Source organism: Lytechinus variegatus, chromosome 8 (assembly GCF_018143015.1).
Source record: "Lytechinus variegatus isolate NC3 chromosome 8, Lvar_3.0, whole genome shotgun sequence".
Classification (NCBI taxonomy): Eukaryota; Metazoa; Echinodermata; class Echinoidea; order Temnopleuroida; family Toxopneustidae; genus Lytechinus; species Lytechinus variegatus.
Window position 1 is genome coordinate 4,686,353 of NC_054747.1, and position 19,514 is coordinate 4,705,866.

The window sequence follows — 19,514 nt, forward strand, 5'->3', positions numbered from 1 at the left end:
TACACAGATGATAATCTCATGGTGAAAATATCCGTTTGCACCAAATTGCCCCTATTGGCCCTTTTTTTGGCTTTGCCCCCCCCCCAAAAAAAAGGAAAATACGTTCCGCCGCCACTGATTGAAACACGCATCGTCTTCATGGCTAACTGGAAAAAGTTCTTCAAATGTCCCCTTCAGATCAGGTCAGAGCTTTATATATTTAAAATTTCTGTTCGCGCTTCTTGCTCGAAGTTATTATCTAAATTTAGTGACATAGGCATCTCGTTTTAAAGATCACAAACATATTACCCATCATATTAAAAAAATATATATAGCTCGCACTCGCATTATTTAAAAAGGGTTTATCATGTTATTACATACTTTATTTTATAAGTATAACGCTAATCATTGACTGTTAGGACTACCCTTTCAAAGAGACAAACAAAAACCAACTTTAAGCTGCCGATCGAGGAAAATATGGCTGAAAAAAAAATTGCCCCTCCCCCTATTTGACGAAAGTTGGATCCGCCGGGAGGGAGGCAGGGGGCACCTGCACCCCAAAAATGAAATAAAAACAGGGAAATGAATATTTTCCCAAAATGGGAAAGTTCCTTTATCAAAAATAAATATGCCTTTTTTCATGTTTTTTCGAAATAAAATACTCTTTTTAAAGTATACAAGTTAAGTTAAGTTTTCAGGCTGGAATATTGCAAATTTTCAGCTTCCGCTTCGCACTCTCATTCGATTGGTGAAATATGCATCCTAAAGAGGTCACTAAATGCTTTCTTTAACATATTTCTTTTCTGGTCAGTATGTTTAAGCTCGCGTTTTGCGCTCGTGTTAATTCTTTACTAAGATGCACATCTTTTTTTAATGACAGCAGAAATCTGTTCGGATTTTTACAAACTTATTTTCATTTTTTATTTGAATACCCTAAAGTTTTAGCTTGTGATTCACGCTTGCAACACCTCGCAATAATGCCATTTTAAGAATAATTGACCCCCCAAAACGTGTTACAACTTTACCTTTGAATTTGTTTTACCAAGCCGCTCGCTCATTATACTCTCTCCCGAAAAATAAAGCCTAAATGTACATTTTGCCATAATAAGAAGTCACCTCAAACAAGTTTTTCTCTACTTAATCACTATCAAACACACAATGACTTCAAGAAGATGATAATCTTGAGGTGAAGATATCACCAAAGTGCCCATTTTGACGTATGAGTTTCATTATTTGGCTTTACCCCCAAACGAAAATTCTTTCGGCCGCCCTTGCCTTCCCATCCTCATAACAATTGAACGGCAACAGTGTCCCCCGCCCCTCCCTTGCCTCTGCCTCTGCTCTCCCGGTTTTCATTTTTCGGATTAACGAACCTTATTTTGTTTTCGGATTAACGAACCTTTTGAACAACGAACCTTATTTCGTTTTCGGATTAACGAACCTTGGGAACAACGAAACTTATTTCGTTTTCGGATTAACGAACCTTATTTCGTTTTCGGATTAACGAATCTTCGGAACAACGAACCTTATTTCGTTTTCGGATTAACGAACCTTCGGAACAACGAACCTTATTTCGTTTTCGGATTATCGAACCTTCGGAATAACGATCCGTCGGAATAAAGCCACAAATGTTCGGATTAACGAACCCTTTTTCGTTTTCGGATTAACGAACATCGAGGTATAGGCAATTTACGTGTTTCGGAATTACGAACCTTCGGAATAAAGAACCTTCAGAATTACGAAGCTTCGGAATTACGAAGTGTAACCAACATCAGTACCCCAAATTTCAGATTCATAAAGTAATATCGGTTGTATCATTGCATCGAAAAGATGCAACAAGGGTTTATTGCTGGGAGTATAGGAACCAAAAGATTTGTACAATTTGAACAATGCTCTTCTCGCTTTATCAGCTAAATCCCTTGCGGCCACTTTAAGTGATCTTTTATCATGATTATTTGCGAAAACAATACCAATATATTTCATTTCCGTAACAGTGCATAGTTTTTCTCCATTCATATCAAAATTAATGAAACCCCTTCGATCGATCTAAATTAAATACCTTTGACAAAACTGGTGACAACACAAATTTTCCAGCTTTCACCTTGTCGTTCAAAATAGCATAATTTCCTGGTGCTTTCTTTCTCTTCAAAGTTTGAATACACAGTTCATTGGGAGTGATCTTAAAATCAAGAGATGAAAACGTGTTATTTACATGATTCTTAATTCCATTTTGATCTTTTGAAAGTAGGGGTTTGTGATTCATGAGTTCTTAAAAATACTCAAACCATTGCTTTTGTTGTATGTTATTTACTGGACTTTTTCTATCAGTGTGCAGTTTTTCTATAGGTGGTTAATTAGATCCCAATAAAGTTTAGGGTTCTCACTTTGAAGATTGTTTAGCTTGTCAATTATATGATTTCTCTTATTACGTACAATTTCTTTTAACATTCTTTTCAACCTTTTCTTCATGGTGTAATATTGCTGCCTGAGGCCTCTATCAAATGTATTTTTACTTACAGCACATGCTACATGTATTGTGTTTTATTAGAAATGCATGATCACTTCCTCGATTTGGTTTTTATCCTATGCTATCTTATGCTTTTCTTAAGAATATGCCTGACTGGTCAAATATTACATAATTACCTTTGCTCCTGAACTCTCTCTCTGTTTACCTCTGGCCCTTTCTCTCTCTATCTCTTTCTTCCTATCTTACCACGTCCTTTTTACTTTCTCATTCCAAATCTTATTCTGATGTGTATATATATTTTCTTTACTTATGTTTTCTTTATGTTATGAAATATATGTTTTTTGGTATTTATGCAGAGCCCTGTGGAAGACCAGCGATTTTTAATGAATATTTTAATTGTATATATTGTGTAATTTTGCATATTTGTTTGTAAAAAGCTGAACAGGCTACTCTGGATAAAGATGTGAAATAAATAAATAAATAAATAAATAAACACTTGTCTACCATGTCTACATAATAGTTTAACGCGACGCCGAAGAGCAAGGCATTCAGCATTAAACATTTTCTTTCTGTTCTTTTTCTTTGTGCTTTTTGCCCGAGGCATTTGACTTTAATTATCGCTTTATCTGCGACAGTCAAGATGCAGTTTATTACATCATTGACTGTGTTTTTAATACCAATGGCATTTGTAGAATATACCTTTTCCTTTATTTCTTTTATTATGGTCAATATATCAGGTGTTTGTAGCGTTTTAGCAAATTAAGGCTGCGTCACTTATATGCGGTTCCCATATATAAGCTTTAGGATGGGGGTTCAAAGCTTTTTTTTTTTTTTATTTCACACGGTCTTTGACGTTCAAGTGTGGGTGATATTAAAGATAAGACAATTGGGCAATGATCAGAAAATATATTGAGATCATCAACATAGAAGTATAATATGTCATCCAAAGCACCATTTTCAACAAGAGCATAATCTAATACAGAGGGAATTCTGGCATTCGCCTCATAGCAAGTAAATTTCCCAGTCAAGTTTACGTCCATTTACTATTCTTAGATCACATGCTTCATAAAGTTCAATCACGTCTTGCCTCTTTTGTTCACGGGCCTTGTCTCGATTTACCCTTGTATAGATATCTGAACAGTCGAACGTGAAAGGCACTGGTAATACCCATACCATCACGTTCTGAATCGTATTCAATTTCGTCTGGCAAGGTATTAGTATGAGCGTTTAGATCACCCATTATCATACATTTACCTCGGTTCTTATAAGTTACGATATCTTTCATGATAGCATCGATTAAATCTACTTTTGACGAAAAGGTTGAGCTTTCTGGGCTTAAGTAAACAAAACAGATACTGCTCCTGAAATGAGTCATGGATACTATTACCTATCTTTATCCAACAAAATTCGCTTGAGGTATTATTGATAATTGTAACCTGGTGCTTAATAGATTCTTTGATGTACAAGGCCAAGCCCCCCGAGTCAGCTTTAGCATTTTTGACATATCCTTGTAAAGACATATTTTCCTTCGGCCCTATTTTTATTTCTGCCAGACAAAACAATATCATACAAATTAAAAACATTGACAAAATCTTCTTCTAGTTTTGAGGAAGATTTAACCCCGTCCCATCTCTTGTGTATCCATTTACATTCCAATAACAAATTTGAATATTTTTTTCTTTCAGTCATAAGGTGCATTCACGTTTCGTTCCTCAGATACACCTTAAACAAGAAGTCTATCGTTTATTATTTCTTGAAGAGCTCATTTCAATTCCCCATCCATTTTTGCTAAAGTGATAACGATCATCACTATACAGATGAGTGTTAATTGTTCCACGGTAGAGCAGGTTTCTGTGATGAACAGTTTTAACTCTTCTGTCACATAATGCATCAGCCATCAACATGCACGCTGCTGATACCATTGGTTATCATCTCTTAATTGATTTGAAGGACACTTTGATCTGACCAGTGAGGTTGTTCATTTTACAAGCACAATCAAGTGCACTAGACCGTTCAACGTCATTGCCCCACTAGATTTCAACCAAGACTCAACATCATCCATTGTACAGTATATTGAATTACTTTATGTAACTTAAAATTTTGGGAAAACTTATCCGGATCAATCCCACTTATCTGTGAATTTCCAACTATAACAACTTTTCTCATTTTATTTTCGTTTCTGTCATTCATTTGCCCTCTGCTTCCATCATACTTTTAATGTTGCTCTCTACTCATATCACATTCGTGTTTCTTTCTTTCCTCATGTATTTCATTCATCCCCTCAGCGGGAAAATCCTAGGTACGCCACTGATGTAAAATAAGAAAGTTATAACATTTTGAAGTTAAACATTATATGCACAACTCAATGACATGCAAATGAAAAAAAGTCGATGATACCCCTCACTCACTTTATTTTTTTCACTGTTTGAATTATATAATATTTCATTTTTTCACAGATTTGACATTAAGGACCAACTTGACTGAACCATAAAGTGATAAAACAATTACCATAATACGTTCAGGGATGAATGAAAATTGATTTCACATTACAATGAGTATGTGATATTTCATATTTCATACTAAATAGTAATTCAAAGAGTGATTTCACCAGTCCCCTCATTATTATCTTTATTCTTGTGAATAAACAGCGGGTTTTTTTTTTGTTTACTGCGCAAGCACCAGACTGTTTTGATAGGGGGGGGGGGGGGTGCTCGATCCATGCAAATCCACTTTGACCTAAGGTTGTTGACTTGACATTTATTTTGAAATAATCTTTTTTACCGAATCGTGTACTGATTGCTAGCTGCTAAAAACCATTGAAATGGTTGCGAGGATGATCAGCCTTTGAATGTCTGCTTTACTGATCTAACGAAGCATTAAGCATTATATGCAACCGATAAAGTTTAAACCTTTCGCACATTGCCTCGAGCTCATTCTAGAGTAGTTTGTGATCTGTTAGGTCGGATCCCGGGGTCGGATAATATCCATACCATACCAGACTTTTTGCAGCTCATTGAGAGGAAGATTCAAGATGAGTTCTGTTTTTATCGACGAAGGAGCAGTTCGAGATGGATACGAGAACGTCAGGAATGACGAAACCCCAGAGAATTGGTAAGAGATTATATTTAGTGAGTCAATTTTCTGTTTTCACAAATACTGCGTGTGGAACTCTGCACCTCGCCTTTGTGTGACTGAGTGGGCGTGTCCTCGATCGGTTTGAGACGACGAGAGGCGTTCTAATAGTTTCTCCAATGTTCGAATTTATTAGTTTTATTGGTGCAAACGGTGTGATATCAGTGGATATTATTAAAACTTGTGATTATACTTTGGCTGAAGATATGCATATATTTACAGATTTAGGGCCAATGGCCGTATGCAGAATTGCTTTTCATGGGGGTCAGGGGGGGGGGGGTGTTACACCCACAAATGCAATAGCTCCCACAAATTATGTAACAACTTATCCACACATGTGATAACGCCCATAAATGTAATAACACAAGTAGAATGCATTGTTATTCAACGCTATTTACGGAGACTCAGTGCAAAATGCCGCCACCCAAAATCTCACGGCCTTTTCCCACGTGAATCTTGAATCATCATTGTAATGATAGTTCCAACTCGTCTTTAGAATCATCGGATCGACCTTTCACACGGAAAAGTCGTACCGAAATTCAAGTGGCTTTTAAATCACCTCCGGAGTAGAATTTGAATTCGTAATTTTGATTAGCGTTCGTAATTCTAGTTAGGTTTGGTAAAAAGTCGTCATTAACCCTATGTTTCACTGCAATCATAATTCAAATTACGATTTACTTACCCTGTGAAAAGTTGGTTACATTGATAGGATCTTCCCCCCCCCCGAATCTATTGAACCTTAATATTCTTAAACGCAAACTTAAAAAGATTCTCATCTGTCAATACTCCACACCAACAAGTCTAGCTAACACATAACCTAAACTAAAACTACATAATAACTTAACCTTTAACTAGCAATAAATTTGTCAAACTTTACTTATAAAAAAAAAACAACAACACTACAACATGATACAATACATTACGACCTGTGCACCTGCCATGTTCCTCTTTTCATTTGCAATTTTTATTTGCACCTCTCTTATCTCCCTCTTTCTTTCCTTTGTCACTTTACCCTCCCTATTATAATTTTGTAAGCAGTTTTTTTGTGTGTTACACTGTGATCATTATTATTTGAACTACTTCCTCTTATTTTTTTGTCGCTTATTCGTTTTATTTTTATATTTGTGGATTACTTGCTTTAAGTTTTTCTTCTGCGTCCGTCTCAATGTTTGTATAATTATAGTTGTATACATGGAGCTATTAACAGAGATGGTTGTATATATAGTTTGGTTATAATTAGTATTGAAACTAAGTTTAGGGTCTTGCCTTCTCTACAAGCTTTTGCTTTTCTTGGCAAGTCCCTCCGTTCATTTATTGTTTGTTTTCATTGATAAAATTACTGCAACAAATTGTACTTTTGTTTAATTTATATTCAATATTTGTGACGAAATTTCATTGATTTGTCTTTATTATCTATTATATTGAGTATGTATTGTTAGTTTCATTGTATTTTGAAAAAAAATGTTGAACGGAAATAAATAAATCTAACTCTAAATCTAAATAAATCTACATGTGAGGGATTCGACGGTGTCTCGCACTCATAATTTAATTTGTAATTCATGATTATCTATTGATACCATTAAAGGGCCTCAACCATATTCACAGCTAATGTGTTGATGGTAATTTCTGTGTTCCTAGATGATTAAGGAATCATACCCCGCCCCCTCCCGTTTCAACCTCACTCCCTAATACTCCAAACCTCCATTATCAGCGACCGTTAACATCAGCCGTTGCTTTACTTCACGAGAGAAATGTATAAAGAAATGTCTATGTCATGTAATAGTACACGAAATAAAACGAAATGAATATTTGTTGGTTTTTGTGTGATCAAATGCAACTTCAATTTCTCTGTGTATACATTCTTCTTTTCTTTCCGATTAACATAAAGATGAAATCTTTTCACTGTTTTTATTGTATTTTGTGTGTCTTTTCTTCAAAACCAAGGTTTCATCGGGTTGGACTTGACTTAACACTTAAAATTGCTCGAAATTCAGATTTAGATTATTCATTTTCCGTTCACAAAGCACAACAAAAGCAAACAATCAAACAAATTTAAAGTACAACATCAATCGGAATAATGCATAAGAATTAGAATGTATAAACAATGACAACTAATGCAAGCTAAAGTAGCTTTGACTAAAAACTATATAAAACAGAACGGAGGGGCTTGCCAAGAAAAGCAAAGCTTGTATTGGAGGCAAGCCCCTGTAACTTTAATACATATATTACAAAAATATAGTATAAAGGAGAGACGGAAGACAGTTTAAAAGGAGGCTATACAAAATATCGAAGGTAATAACGAAAGAGTGACACAAATTAGAATAAATGATAATAGTAATGATAAAAAATAATAATATGGTTACAATAATTGTGATTGTGAGGGAGAACAGAGAGGCAAATGTATGAGAGAGGGGGCGGGGGGGGGGGGTGCAGGTACAATTCAAGGTGCGAATTCTCCAACGCGCAACCAGAAAATAAAAGCATTTGCTTTCGTATTCAGACCGAAACCAAACCACCACGTTTACATTCACAGGTAGGCCAGTATTTGAAAACATCAATCACAACGAAATAGAAGAGATTTGGTAATGTGAAGAGGAGAAAAAATTAGACAATTTAAATATCAAATTGATATCAATTTCATATTACCTAACTCCATGGAAATATTGACAGACCACCTAATTCGTCCATATGACGAATCAAAATCCAGGTATTATTTTTTTAATTGTTGTTGTCAGTAGCGGACCGTGACCCGGAGGAGACAAAGCATTGGGGGGGGGGGGCACAGCATTGTTCACAGACAATGCAGTGCCCCCCAATGCTTTGTCTCCTCCGGGTCACGGTCCGCTACTGGTTGTTGTTGTTATCAATATTGTTAATAGCAGTACTATTATTATCGTTATTAATACTACTATATACTGTTGTTGTTATTAGTGTTATCTATGGTAAATGTATTATCGTTGTTATTATTGCTATCTCAATATATTCTCCTCAAAAAAGTTTGGAAATATGAGTTTGGCCATTAATTTATCCCAACTGCTAATTTCACACAATGCATCTTTCATAAGATTCTAAAGATCATTCAATATTCTTTAAAATGATACAATAATAATGATAATAATAATAACAATAATGATAATAATATAGGTATATTTACGCAGGGTAGCCACTTCAGTTTCGATATGCTAAATGATATGATTACAATTCACATGGAGGTGCATGGCTTATGTCGAAAGGGTGGGTGCTGTCGCTTTAGGGTGCGTCCACGCGAACGCGAAGATTCGTCCAAAGCCCCCCCGGTTTGGCCGAAAGGGTACGTTGGGAGCGCCACGTCGCGTCGCGTTCACTGGAACGCGCCCTTTCGTCCAAAGCCCCCCCCCCCCCGGTTTGGACGAAAGGGTGTGTTTAATAATAATAAATAAATAAATACAAATATTTATAAGAAAGCTGAATATAAGGTATTTTGTCAAACATTGCCAATTTGCACGTAAAATAGTGGATTTTTAATCATTTAAAGCATTGACAATTTGAGGAAAAGAAAGAAAAGTTCAACTAAGAATAATGATAATAATAATAATAATAGTGATAATAAAATCAGATACCCACCCTTGCAATAAGCCACTTGGTGCCAATTTTTCACTCAAATTCATTTCCATAAATTCACTCTTTGGGGTGAAAATTATTATTATTATCATTATTATAAGTATTATTATTATTATTGTTATTATTTTTATTATTATAAGTATTATTATTATTATTATTATTATACAAACAACACGCACATATTATTATTATTATACATACAACACGCACACATACACAACAGATACATCTCACAAAATATACTGAGGCAGGGTCTCAAGTGTAAAATATAGTAAGGTAGGGTCTGAAGAGTTAAACGTTGTGAATGCTGACCCGACATCAATTTTGGCCTTGCCCTTCCAGGACACATCTGCCGTAAGTTTTATAATTTGGGGGACACCAAATATCTCCAGGTATACGAATGTTTTCCTTTGTAATAAATACACACCTGCAAAGTATAAAATTGAAGGTAAATTTCCTTTTTTTATTTGAAAGGATCTTGAAATCAGTCATAATTTTTTCATGTATCAATATTACACCATAAAACATTTCCACCGAAAAATCCTCATGCAGCATGCCGTCATTGTTTTTTTTTACCTTAAAAAGAATGTTTGTGCCATATGATGATTTATGTTCCTATGCAAATTTCACATATCACTCGTCTTTTTTGTTTGTTCAGCTTTCTTATAAATATTTGTATTTATTTATTCATTATCATTAAACACACCCTTTCGTCCAAACCGGGGGGGGGGGGGGCTTTGGACGAAAGGGCACGTTCCAGTGAGCGCGACGCGACGTGGCGCTCCCAACGCACCCTTTCGGCCAAAACGGGGGGGGGGGGCTTTGGACGAATCTTCGCGTTCGCGTTGACGCACCCTAACGCGACAGCACCCACCCTTTCGAAATAAGCCGAGGTGCATTGCCTTGAAAGGCAAGGTAAAAAATTCAAAAGTTGCAAATCAAACAATATTGAAAGTCACTGTTTTTGTATTTTTCCGTGGTGATGAGTGAGTTTCTCAGCGGTTCCTTTTAATTGTTTTCATGCACCTTAACATCAACATTACCATGGAATCAAACATACCTCTGCACAAGCAAACATATACATAACAAACAAACATGAATGGGTATTTGAAACCACGACTCAAACCATGTTATCTCACAGATCTCCACTGTAGATGTTGATATTAAGGTGCCTAAAAACAAAAGAAACCGCTAAAATCACTCATAACCACGGGGGAAAAAAGGAACAGTGACTTTAGATATTGTGTCATTTTGCAACTTTTGAATTTTGACCTTGCCCCACATTTTAAGGCACTGCACCTCCATTTGAACCATAATCATATCGTGTGGGATATCATTATCAAGAAAATTAAATGAATTTGTAATTGGTATCAATCGTGACACATTAATATTTACTAAATATTAATGTATTAATATATAAGTCTAACAGCTCTTTTGCTGTTAGACTTGTTCTCTGCCTTCGATACGGTAAATCACACTATCCTTTTTAATACACTTAGTTCAATGGGTGTTAAGGGTGAGGCTTATGGTTTGAGTCTTATCTCTCATTCCACTCTCAGATTGTTTGTATCAACGGTTGTAAATCTGATGTTCTGCCTCTCTCTTGTGGAGTACCACAGGGTTCTGTGGGCGGGCCAACTCTCTTTTCGATTTATTTATCTGGCTTGCGACAAGTTATGTTGAAACACAATATAAAATACCATATTTATGCAGACTACATCCAACTCATGATTTCCTTTAATTCGGATCAACTAGCTTCAGAAAGTTCCATCCATCGTCTTGAATGTTGCATGGTTGATGTTCACGATTGGCTGACTTCTCACTCCCTTAGGTTGAATCCAGCCAAATGTGAATTTCTTCTTTTTTGGCTCCAAAGTACAGCTTAGTAAAATCCACATCGACTCCATCTCATTTTCTGGCCTCGCTGTAAATTTGTCAACTTCTTGTCGCAATCTCGGTATAGTTTATGATTCTCACATGACAATGTCGAATCACATTTCTTTTATTTGTAGATCAGTTCGCTACCAATTGCGAAATATTGGTTTTATTAGGAAATACTTGTCTCGACCGGCCACAGAAAAATTGGTTCACGCTTTAAAGGGGAAGTTCACCCTGAAGAAAACTTTGTTGTAAAAATAGCAGACAAACTAGTAAAAAATATTGCTGAAGGTTTGAGAAAAAATCCGTTAAAGAGTAAGAAAGTTATTAGAGTTCAAAATTTTAGATTTGTGACGTCATAAACGAGCAGCTGCCCTATGTGTTGGAATATAAAATGTATGAATTTCAAATTTTGTATGGTTCCTGATGACTTAATTTTGTCTTTTCATGATCGGGAGTGAAACGATTTGTCTATTGATATACAAAAGGTACAGTGAAAACCATTTTCAATTTTCTGAGAAAATGACATTTCATTGATATTTTACCATTCGCTACGTAGGAATTATGCTGCTCGCATATGACGTCACAAATCAAATACTTGAAATTCCAATAACTTTTTAATTATTTGATGGATTTTTCTCGAATCGTCGGCAATATATTATTTTTTCTGCTATTTTTACAATAAACTTTTTGTCAGGGTGAACTTTCCCTTTAATTTCTCCCGTCTCGATTTTGGAAACTCCCTTTTGTTTAATCTACCCCAGAAACAGTCAAAGTTCAGAAACTTCAAAATGCTGCCGCTCGCATCGTTTCTCTATCCACCAGGCGCACTCACATTACTCCTATTTTAAGATCCTTACATTGGCTCCATGTAAAACGGCGTGTTATGTTCAAGATTTTGTTGTTAACTTTCCATTGTGTTCATGGCTCATCTCCCCAGTACCTTATTTCACTGATCAAAAGTTATACCCCTTCAAGATCCATACATTCCTTCCTTTCCAATTCTCTTGTTACCCCAAAGTTTCCAAAACCTGGGGTGAAAGATCATTTGTTTATTCATCCTCGAAGCTATGGAATAGCCTCCCTCATAACATCAAACAGTGCTTGACTTCTGATACTTTCAAAAATTACCTCCAAACATTTCTGTTCAATTCTTCTTAATTTCTTTTTTAATTTCCTAAAAGGCGCCTTGAGCACTCTTCAGAGTGGATTTGGCGCGATATAAGTCTAATCATTATTATTATTATTATTAAAACCGAGGAGCGATTATCGATCAAAGTCAGATTTCCAAACTTTTTTGAGGGGTTTGTTTTATTATTATTATTATTATTATATCATCACCTTAATAATCACCACCAGCATCATCGAATGTAACCATTGTTTTTCTTCTCTCTCTCTTATTCTCCTGCTTCAATCTAACATTTAGGGTGGTCCTGAAGTATGATGGCAAACAGATATTCGTATATGAAAGTGGTATTAACTACGAAGATTTCTATGCACAATTTGGAGGTATGTAATCCATTCTGCGTTTAATTCAGAAACATTGGCTGGGCTTATACCCTATATATTCCAGCAAAAATATGAAATAACTCGAAGCATAATTATATACAATAAAATACGGTGGATAGCCCACATTGAGCGTGACTGACAATAACAGGCAGTCTTGGTGTAAAAATAGATATTATTGTATAGGCCTATACAATAATATCTATTTTTACACCAAGACTGCTTTTTATTGTTCTGTTAATTGTGTCTTTAACATCATATGTGATTTTATTTGTACCAAAGTGTAAGTTGATAATTTTTCAACTTTAGTCATATCATTTTCCCCTTAAATCCCTTTAGAGATATGCTACAATCAATGAACGACTATATATATATATATATATATATATATATATATATATATATATACAGTGCGCCCCAGAAAAAAAAACGAAACAGAGATTTATTGACGATTTATCATAACTTAATCATAAATAAAATAGACATATGACCTACCAACGTAAAGCTTAGAATCTCCTCTTTCATCTGGTACTACTTAGATTATTCATCATTCACGCATGAGTGAGCAAAAACAATTCAAAGAAAGAATGCCAAAAACTCATTTGGCGGGGTGTATCTAAATTTCAAAAAGATAGTCCCATGACTAAACATTGCAATATCTGCTCTTTTATTCACAAAAAATGGAAAACAAGTACAAAAAGTTATGATCCTCGAAACAATGCGTGTTTTTCCCAGTTTCCCACAGAAGCTATCGCGCGGTAACAAAGGAGTTAATGCATGGTTGATCGTCAACAAAACGGAGCGTCGAGAGACTTTGAACGCTAGCCTGTAAAACCTCTTCATTTTATGAAATTATTGAAATTCAAGCCTTATTTCAAATAACCAAAACTTTGTTATTCCTTGACTATTCTCTGTATTGGGTATGTGTGGTTTTCTTTTTTAAACCCAGATACGGCCCACCAAGTGACTTTTTGAAATCCCTTATTCAAATTGTTTTTGCTCACCCATGCGTCAATGCGGAATAATCTGAGTAATATCACATGAAAGAAGAGATTCTAAGCTTTACAATGGTAGGTCATTTCTTTATTGTATTTGTGATTAAGTTATGATAAATCATCGATAAATCTCGGTTTCGTTTTTGTGGGGCGCACTGTAAATATACGTATATATACTTAAATTATTTATTTTAAGCTAGTTGCATGCACAGACTGTTTCACGCTAAGGCTCATCAGCGACTGACACACTTAAAATAAGAATAAGCAGTAGAGTATAACATTGGGTTAACATAGCATGTATTTCTATTACGTATTGTTGAATGGGGTTCCTGAAGGGGTACATGTGTATTGTTTATTACATAATCACGATAATTAGGGGGTCATTACAATATGTATGGGGTGGGGGGGGGGGGCTGGTGGGGCTATCCACGTAGAGCAATGAGGAAGTTTTTCTTATGTCTACAGGTAGATGAGTTCAGTTCGAGAGTTTAAATTGTTGTTTTTGTTTGCGGTGATGATGGAGTATCTCTCCCATAGGCAGATGTTAAACCCAATGTTGAGCTTTAAAATTGTGCATAGAATGGAGAAGAAATTTAGTGAGAACTTCGGAAAAGGAGAAAGCAGATTAAGAAGTACGGGAAAAATAGTTTCAGACATAATACTAATAGTAATGATATGAATAATATATTAAATTCTAATTGAAGATGGAGTAGTAAAGTTCTTTGAAAAAGAACGACTCACAACTCAAGAGATTTTGCAGGTAGGTGAATTCCGCCAGGAGGATAGTATAAATCTTGCTAAATTGCTTATTAGCATAGGGCTCTGCAGTATTGCTGTTCTAGAGCTTGATTTTTGCTATCGAGCGTTGAAGTTCACCAAATAAGTAGCTCACGAGATTTTCGCATTGAACAGAATAGGCTATTTTTTCAGACTTCACAAGATCAGTACGTTGAGCTTTAACCTTTATTACTCAGTCCAAATCCATGTAAAATTTTACAGTATATTTCAGGTTTCTATATTTAAGATGATTAATCCATTCATGCCAATATTCCTCTGCTCTTTTGAGGCTAGCAGCACATTTATTTTCATTTTTTTAAGTTTGAAAGATGACGAAAACATAATTTATTAAATAAATTTGACATTTCTATAACAAATTTTAGAAATAGCTGCACTTTATTCAAAATCCATGTCACTATCACCAAAAGTTGCGACGCTTCAGAGGAATGTATGAGTTCAATGATATATTTTCAAACCTATTAGCACTTTTGTTGGGGAAATTTTTGAATGAAAAAATTACGCTAAAGGCTTCGTATCTATGTGAGAAAACATCCTAAGCCACTCAACCCTCCATATTTTGCAGCATTGCAAACTAAAGCTTTATTGTGGAGGTATTAAAAAATGGGCCCATGGATTTTTTTCCGGTAAATATAACGTGAAATATCGAATAAGCAGTCAGAATGCGGGTCATGAGGCAAATCAGCTGAAACCTATAGCTTATTAATCACATCAATAATCATGACGTCAATGCGCATAGCATAAAGTATGCGCAGATCATGATGGGCACAAACATAACTGTGGACCTCCTGAAAGGTCAAGTCCACTTCAGAATAAAATGTTAATTTGAATAAATAGAGAAAATCAAACAATTATTATACTGAAAATTTCATCAAAATCGGATGTAAAATAAGAAAGTTATGTCATTTTAAAGTTTCGCATATTTTTCACAAAACAGTGATATGCACAACTCAGTGACATGCAAATTAGACAGTCGATTATGTTTACCACTCACAAATTCTTTTGTTTTTCGTTTGAATTATACAATTTTTTTTTTTTACAGATTTGACAATAAGGACCAGCTTAATTGGACCATATAGTATTATACAATGCTTATTGCACATGTTCAAGGAAGAATTAATCGTTGTTTCACACGACAACGGAGAAAATTTGAATATTTCATATAATACAATACAAAAGAAATAGTAAATGAGTGATGTCGTCAGTCTCCTCATTTGCATACCGACATGAAAGTGAATATAACTGTTTTGTGAAATTAAGCGAAACTTAAAAATGTCATAACTTTCCAATTTCACATCCGATTTTGATGATGAAATTTTCAGTGTTATGCTTGGTGGATTTTTTTCTGTTTTTATTCGATTCAACTTATTGTTGGGGTGGACTTGTCTTTTAAGGTTTGTACTGCCAATTGTTTGCCAAAATATTCGTCATGAATGGATATTTGTTAATCTTTGTATATGTGATTTCATTTCATCATAACCTTAACAGGAATGTAAAAAAAAAATTGCATAACATATCTTTTCTGTTGGAAATGAATTTGAATTTGAGTTTTTATGGTTTTAATTTTAATTCGAATATCTCTGTCTTATTTAGATGAAGAAGCAGTGTATGGATACGTTAGAGTTGAGACTGGTGACGAAATGAGTAGACGGGCAAAGTTTGCTATGATTACGTGGGTTGGGTCGAATATCTCTCCGCTAAAGAAGGCGAGAGTTAGCACAGACAAAGCCATCGTCAAACAGGTCTGGATTGTAAGTATCTGTTGCACCATTTCTTGTTATTAATCATTTTTTTTTCTCGCCTGCATATCAGAGCGATATTATAGGCACCGCTTTTCGGACGGCGGCATCGTCAACTTGAAAATCGTTACCAAGGTTAAGATTCTTAAATGTCATCATAACTTAAGAAGTATATGGACCTAGTTCATGAAACTTGGACATAAGAGTAATTAAGTATGTCATAAGACTAAGGTCAAAGGTAAATTAGGGTCAAACTTTCACCATGTTGGGGTATTTGTGGAATTGTCATCATAATTTTAAAAGTTTACAGATCTTGGGATATAAGAGTAACCAGGTATCCATGATTGTCTTGTATGTGTTTCAGGTCACAGACTAAAATCAGAGTACTTATAATACAACAGAATAATAAAAATAATATAAATTGTAAAATAGTCTTAAAAATAACAGACTTAAAGGGGAAGTTTACCCTGACAAAAAGTTTATGGTAAAAATATCAGAAAAAATAATAAAAAATATTGCAGAAGGTTTGAGAAAAATTCATCAAATAATTAAAAAGTTATTAGAATTTCAGTTATTTGATTTGTGACGTCATATGCGAGCAGCATTCCTACATAGCGAATGGTAAAAAAATCAATGAAATGTCATTATCTCAGAAAATTTAAAAAGGTTTTCTCTGTACTTTTTGTATATCAATAGACAAATCATTTCACACCCGATCATGAATAGAAAACAGAATTAAGTCATCAGGAACCATACAAAATTTGAATTTCATGCATTTTATATTACATAATACATGGGGCAACTGCTCGTTTATGACGTCAAAAATCCAAAACTTTGAACTCTAATAACTTTCTTACTCTTTAACGGATTTTCCTCAAACCTTCACCAATATTTTTTATTATTTTTTCTGCTATGTTTACAACAAAGTTCTCTTCAGGGTGAACTTCCCCTTTAAGATTTTTGACTTTGAATATTAACAAACCGCTGGAACGAAACGAAATATGAGAGAAAGGAAAGAGAAAATAGACGTTAAATGACGAGCTGGGATTGGCTAAACCAAGAGTGAACCACCTGATTCACCCGATTGAATGTTTAAGTCACAACCTATCTACGAAAATTAGGATTTTCTGAATATTTGGCGGCCATTTTGAAAAAGCGCCCTCATGATTTAAGACATTTGAGACATTCTTATTCAACGTAAAAAGAAGAAGAAAATATTGTCTTTAAGGCTCTCTGTGATATAACCAATCTCTTGATCATTTACATGTGCTAAGTAAAGATTATTGAAGCTAGCCTGTGTAATTGTTTATTCTGACTGAGTGAAATTTTGGCTGTTCCCTTGTAAGATTTCTTTCGGAACCCAGTTTAGTATGCATTTAAAGTTTTTAAATATACAGTCGAATAATTTATCACAGAATGTTGTTTGGCGCTAGATTTAAAGGGGCCTCTTGTCTCAACCCACCTGCATGCTTGCAAGACAAACGACTAAGAAATTAATTAATTAATATAACTCTCGGGCTGTTCTGATTGTTCCGTTTCATTATGGTATTTGTCTGTTAGGGAAATTCGCATTAATACACCAAAATATATTATATTCTTTATTTTTTTCTTCTCTTTTTGTTTATGCCTGTCTTCTTACATGTCCCGTCTCTCAATTTCACATATTCTCACCTTTTTTCTCCTAAACTGCAAACCTCCATCAACATCACCCCCCTCTCTCTCTCTCTCTCTCTCTCTCTCTCACCTCATCTCCCATTTTGTTCCTAATGCAGCAATTTGGCAAAGAGATTATTGCTGATGAGAAATCTGAGTTGGCATACGACAAGATAGCAGACATACTTGAACGGGCATCAGGAGCCGCCTACGGGACTGGAAAATAAATTTGATATTACGTAAATAGGCTTAATCGTTCATCATTTTACTTCTTAATTCTATTCTAAGTAAATTTAGGATGTTTTTCTTTTTAACTTAACTTTCCCTTTTCTCGTAAGCTACGGTCGCAAAGGTTGAACAACGCACCAAAATGAATAGATCTTTTTTAAAACGAAACGATTTTGGCTCTATAATGGGTTTAGAATACGTTTTTCATAAGAATGCCTCGATCCAGCTATTCTTTCGTCATACTTTCGGCCATCTGACGGTTTTTGTCGTCCCAAGATGGTGTTATGTGTAGTTCATGGCAATCTCAAGTCATTCATGAGAAAATATATTTTAAATTTAATTCATTTTAAAGTTGCAGAAAGTGTGTAGCTACGCCTCACGAATACCTTACGAACGCCTTAAAAGAAGAATAGTTCGTTATAGCACCGTACGAATTTTCATTCAAAGAACGTGTTACGATTTACGAACACCTTTAAACACCGTAACTCAAGGTGTTCATGCGATCATGATGGGAATGTAAGGCTTTTAGAATTGGCTCTCGACCCTACAAAATCATGTGTGATTCTTACGATGTTCTTACGGCTGCCATATACGAACAGAGATTTTCGTATGACGTTACAAAAATCAATAAACAAGACCGTCGACCAAGCTGCGAACTTCCTACGGCCTTCTTGAGAAGATCTCTTGAAATGATAAAAAATTGTTCGTACGGTGATTATAGCAGTTCTTAATGGTATTGTATTGATGCAGTCATAGATTGGTTATAGATTTATATAAATGTTAAAAAGATGACTTCGTTTAGTTTAGTTTATATTACTTTTCGAATGTAAACTTTTATATGGTGTAAATCTTTGTATAATTTGCGCTCCCGTTGAAAATAATTATATAATGATCGTAATATCATCATGTTATTCAGTTTATGGGGCATCAAAATTCCCGTTTTGGTTTATATCACTTTGTCAACATTCACCCTGTAACTGTGCATTAACGCTCCCTAGAAGAGAAACAAACCCTGTGCAGGCCGGGGGGGCCTCGGACCCCCCCCCCCTCTCAACGATTCGCGCAATATTTTCGCCGCACGAATTTATTTGACCGCGCCGCTCGCTGACTTTTTACTTTCAAATCTTGCGCAACTTTTGAGACCAATTTACGTCACCCGGTTACGTGGTTCCGAAATTACGCATGTCAGACCAAAGATTGCTTAAAAACGTGATTTTGTGTACAAAGTCAATGCAAATTGTGTTTTCAACCCAAAATCATAAATGTATGAATATTTTTAGTTTTGCTGGTCTAAATGTATTAATTTTATGTTTTTTATGATCTCAGAAGAGCTCCCAACAAATTTCATTGAAAAAAAACAATTAAAAGCAAAGAAATGCATAAGAAATTGCAAAAAACCCACAATATAATACATAAGAAAATGATTTTATATCATAATTTTGTTCATGTACACTTGCTAAAAACACCGCAAAGAGTTTCTATACCAAAATTTGAAGATTTTGAGGTTTAGGGAGTTAGAGGAAAAATTACGATTCGCATACT

General features: G+C 34.9%; 1 protein-coding gene across 1 annotated transcript; it reads left to right on the forward strand.

Annotated features, from left to right (window-relative positions):
* Positions 1-5,272: 5,272 nt before the first annotated feature.
* On the forward strand, positions 5,273-18,115 carry LOC121420697 (coactosin-like protein). Its single transcript, XM_041615357.1, has 4 exons — positions 5,273-5,557; positions 12,483-12,565; positions 15,946-16,103; positions 17,864-18,115. The coding sequence occupies exons 1-4, from the start codon at positions 5,478-5,480 to the stop codon at positions 17,969-17,971; spliced, it is 429 nt and encodes a 142-aa protein (XP_041471291.1). The 5' UTR covers positions 5,273-5,477; the 3' UTR covers positions 17,972-18,115.
* The last annotated feature ends 1,399 nt before the right edge of the window (positions 18,116-19,514 follow it).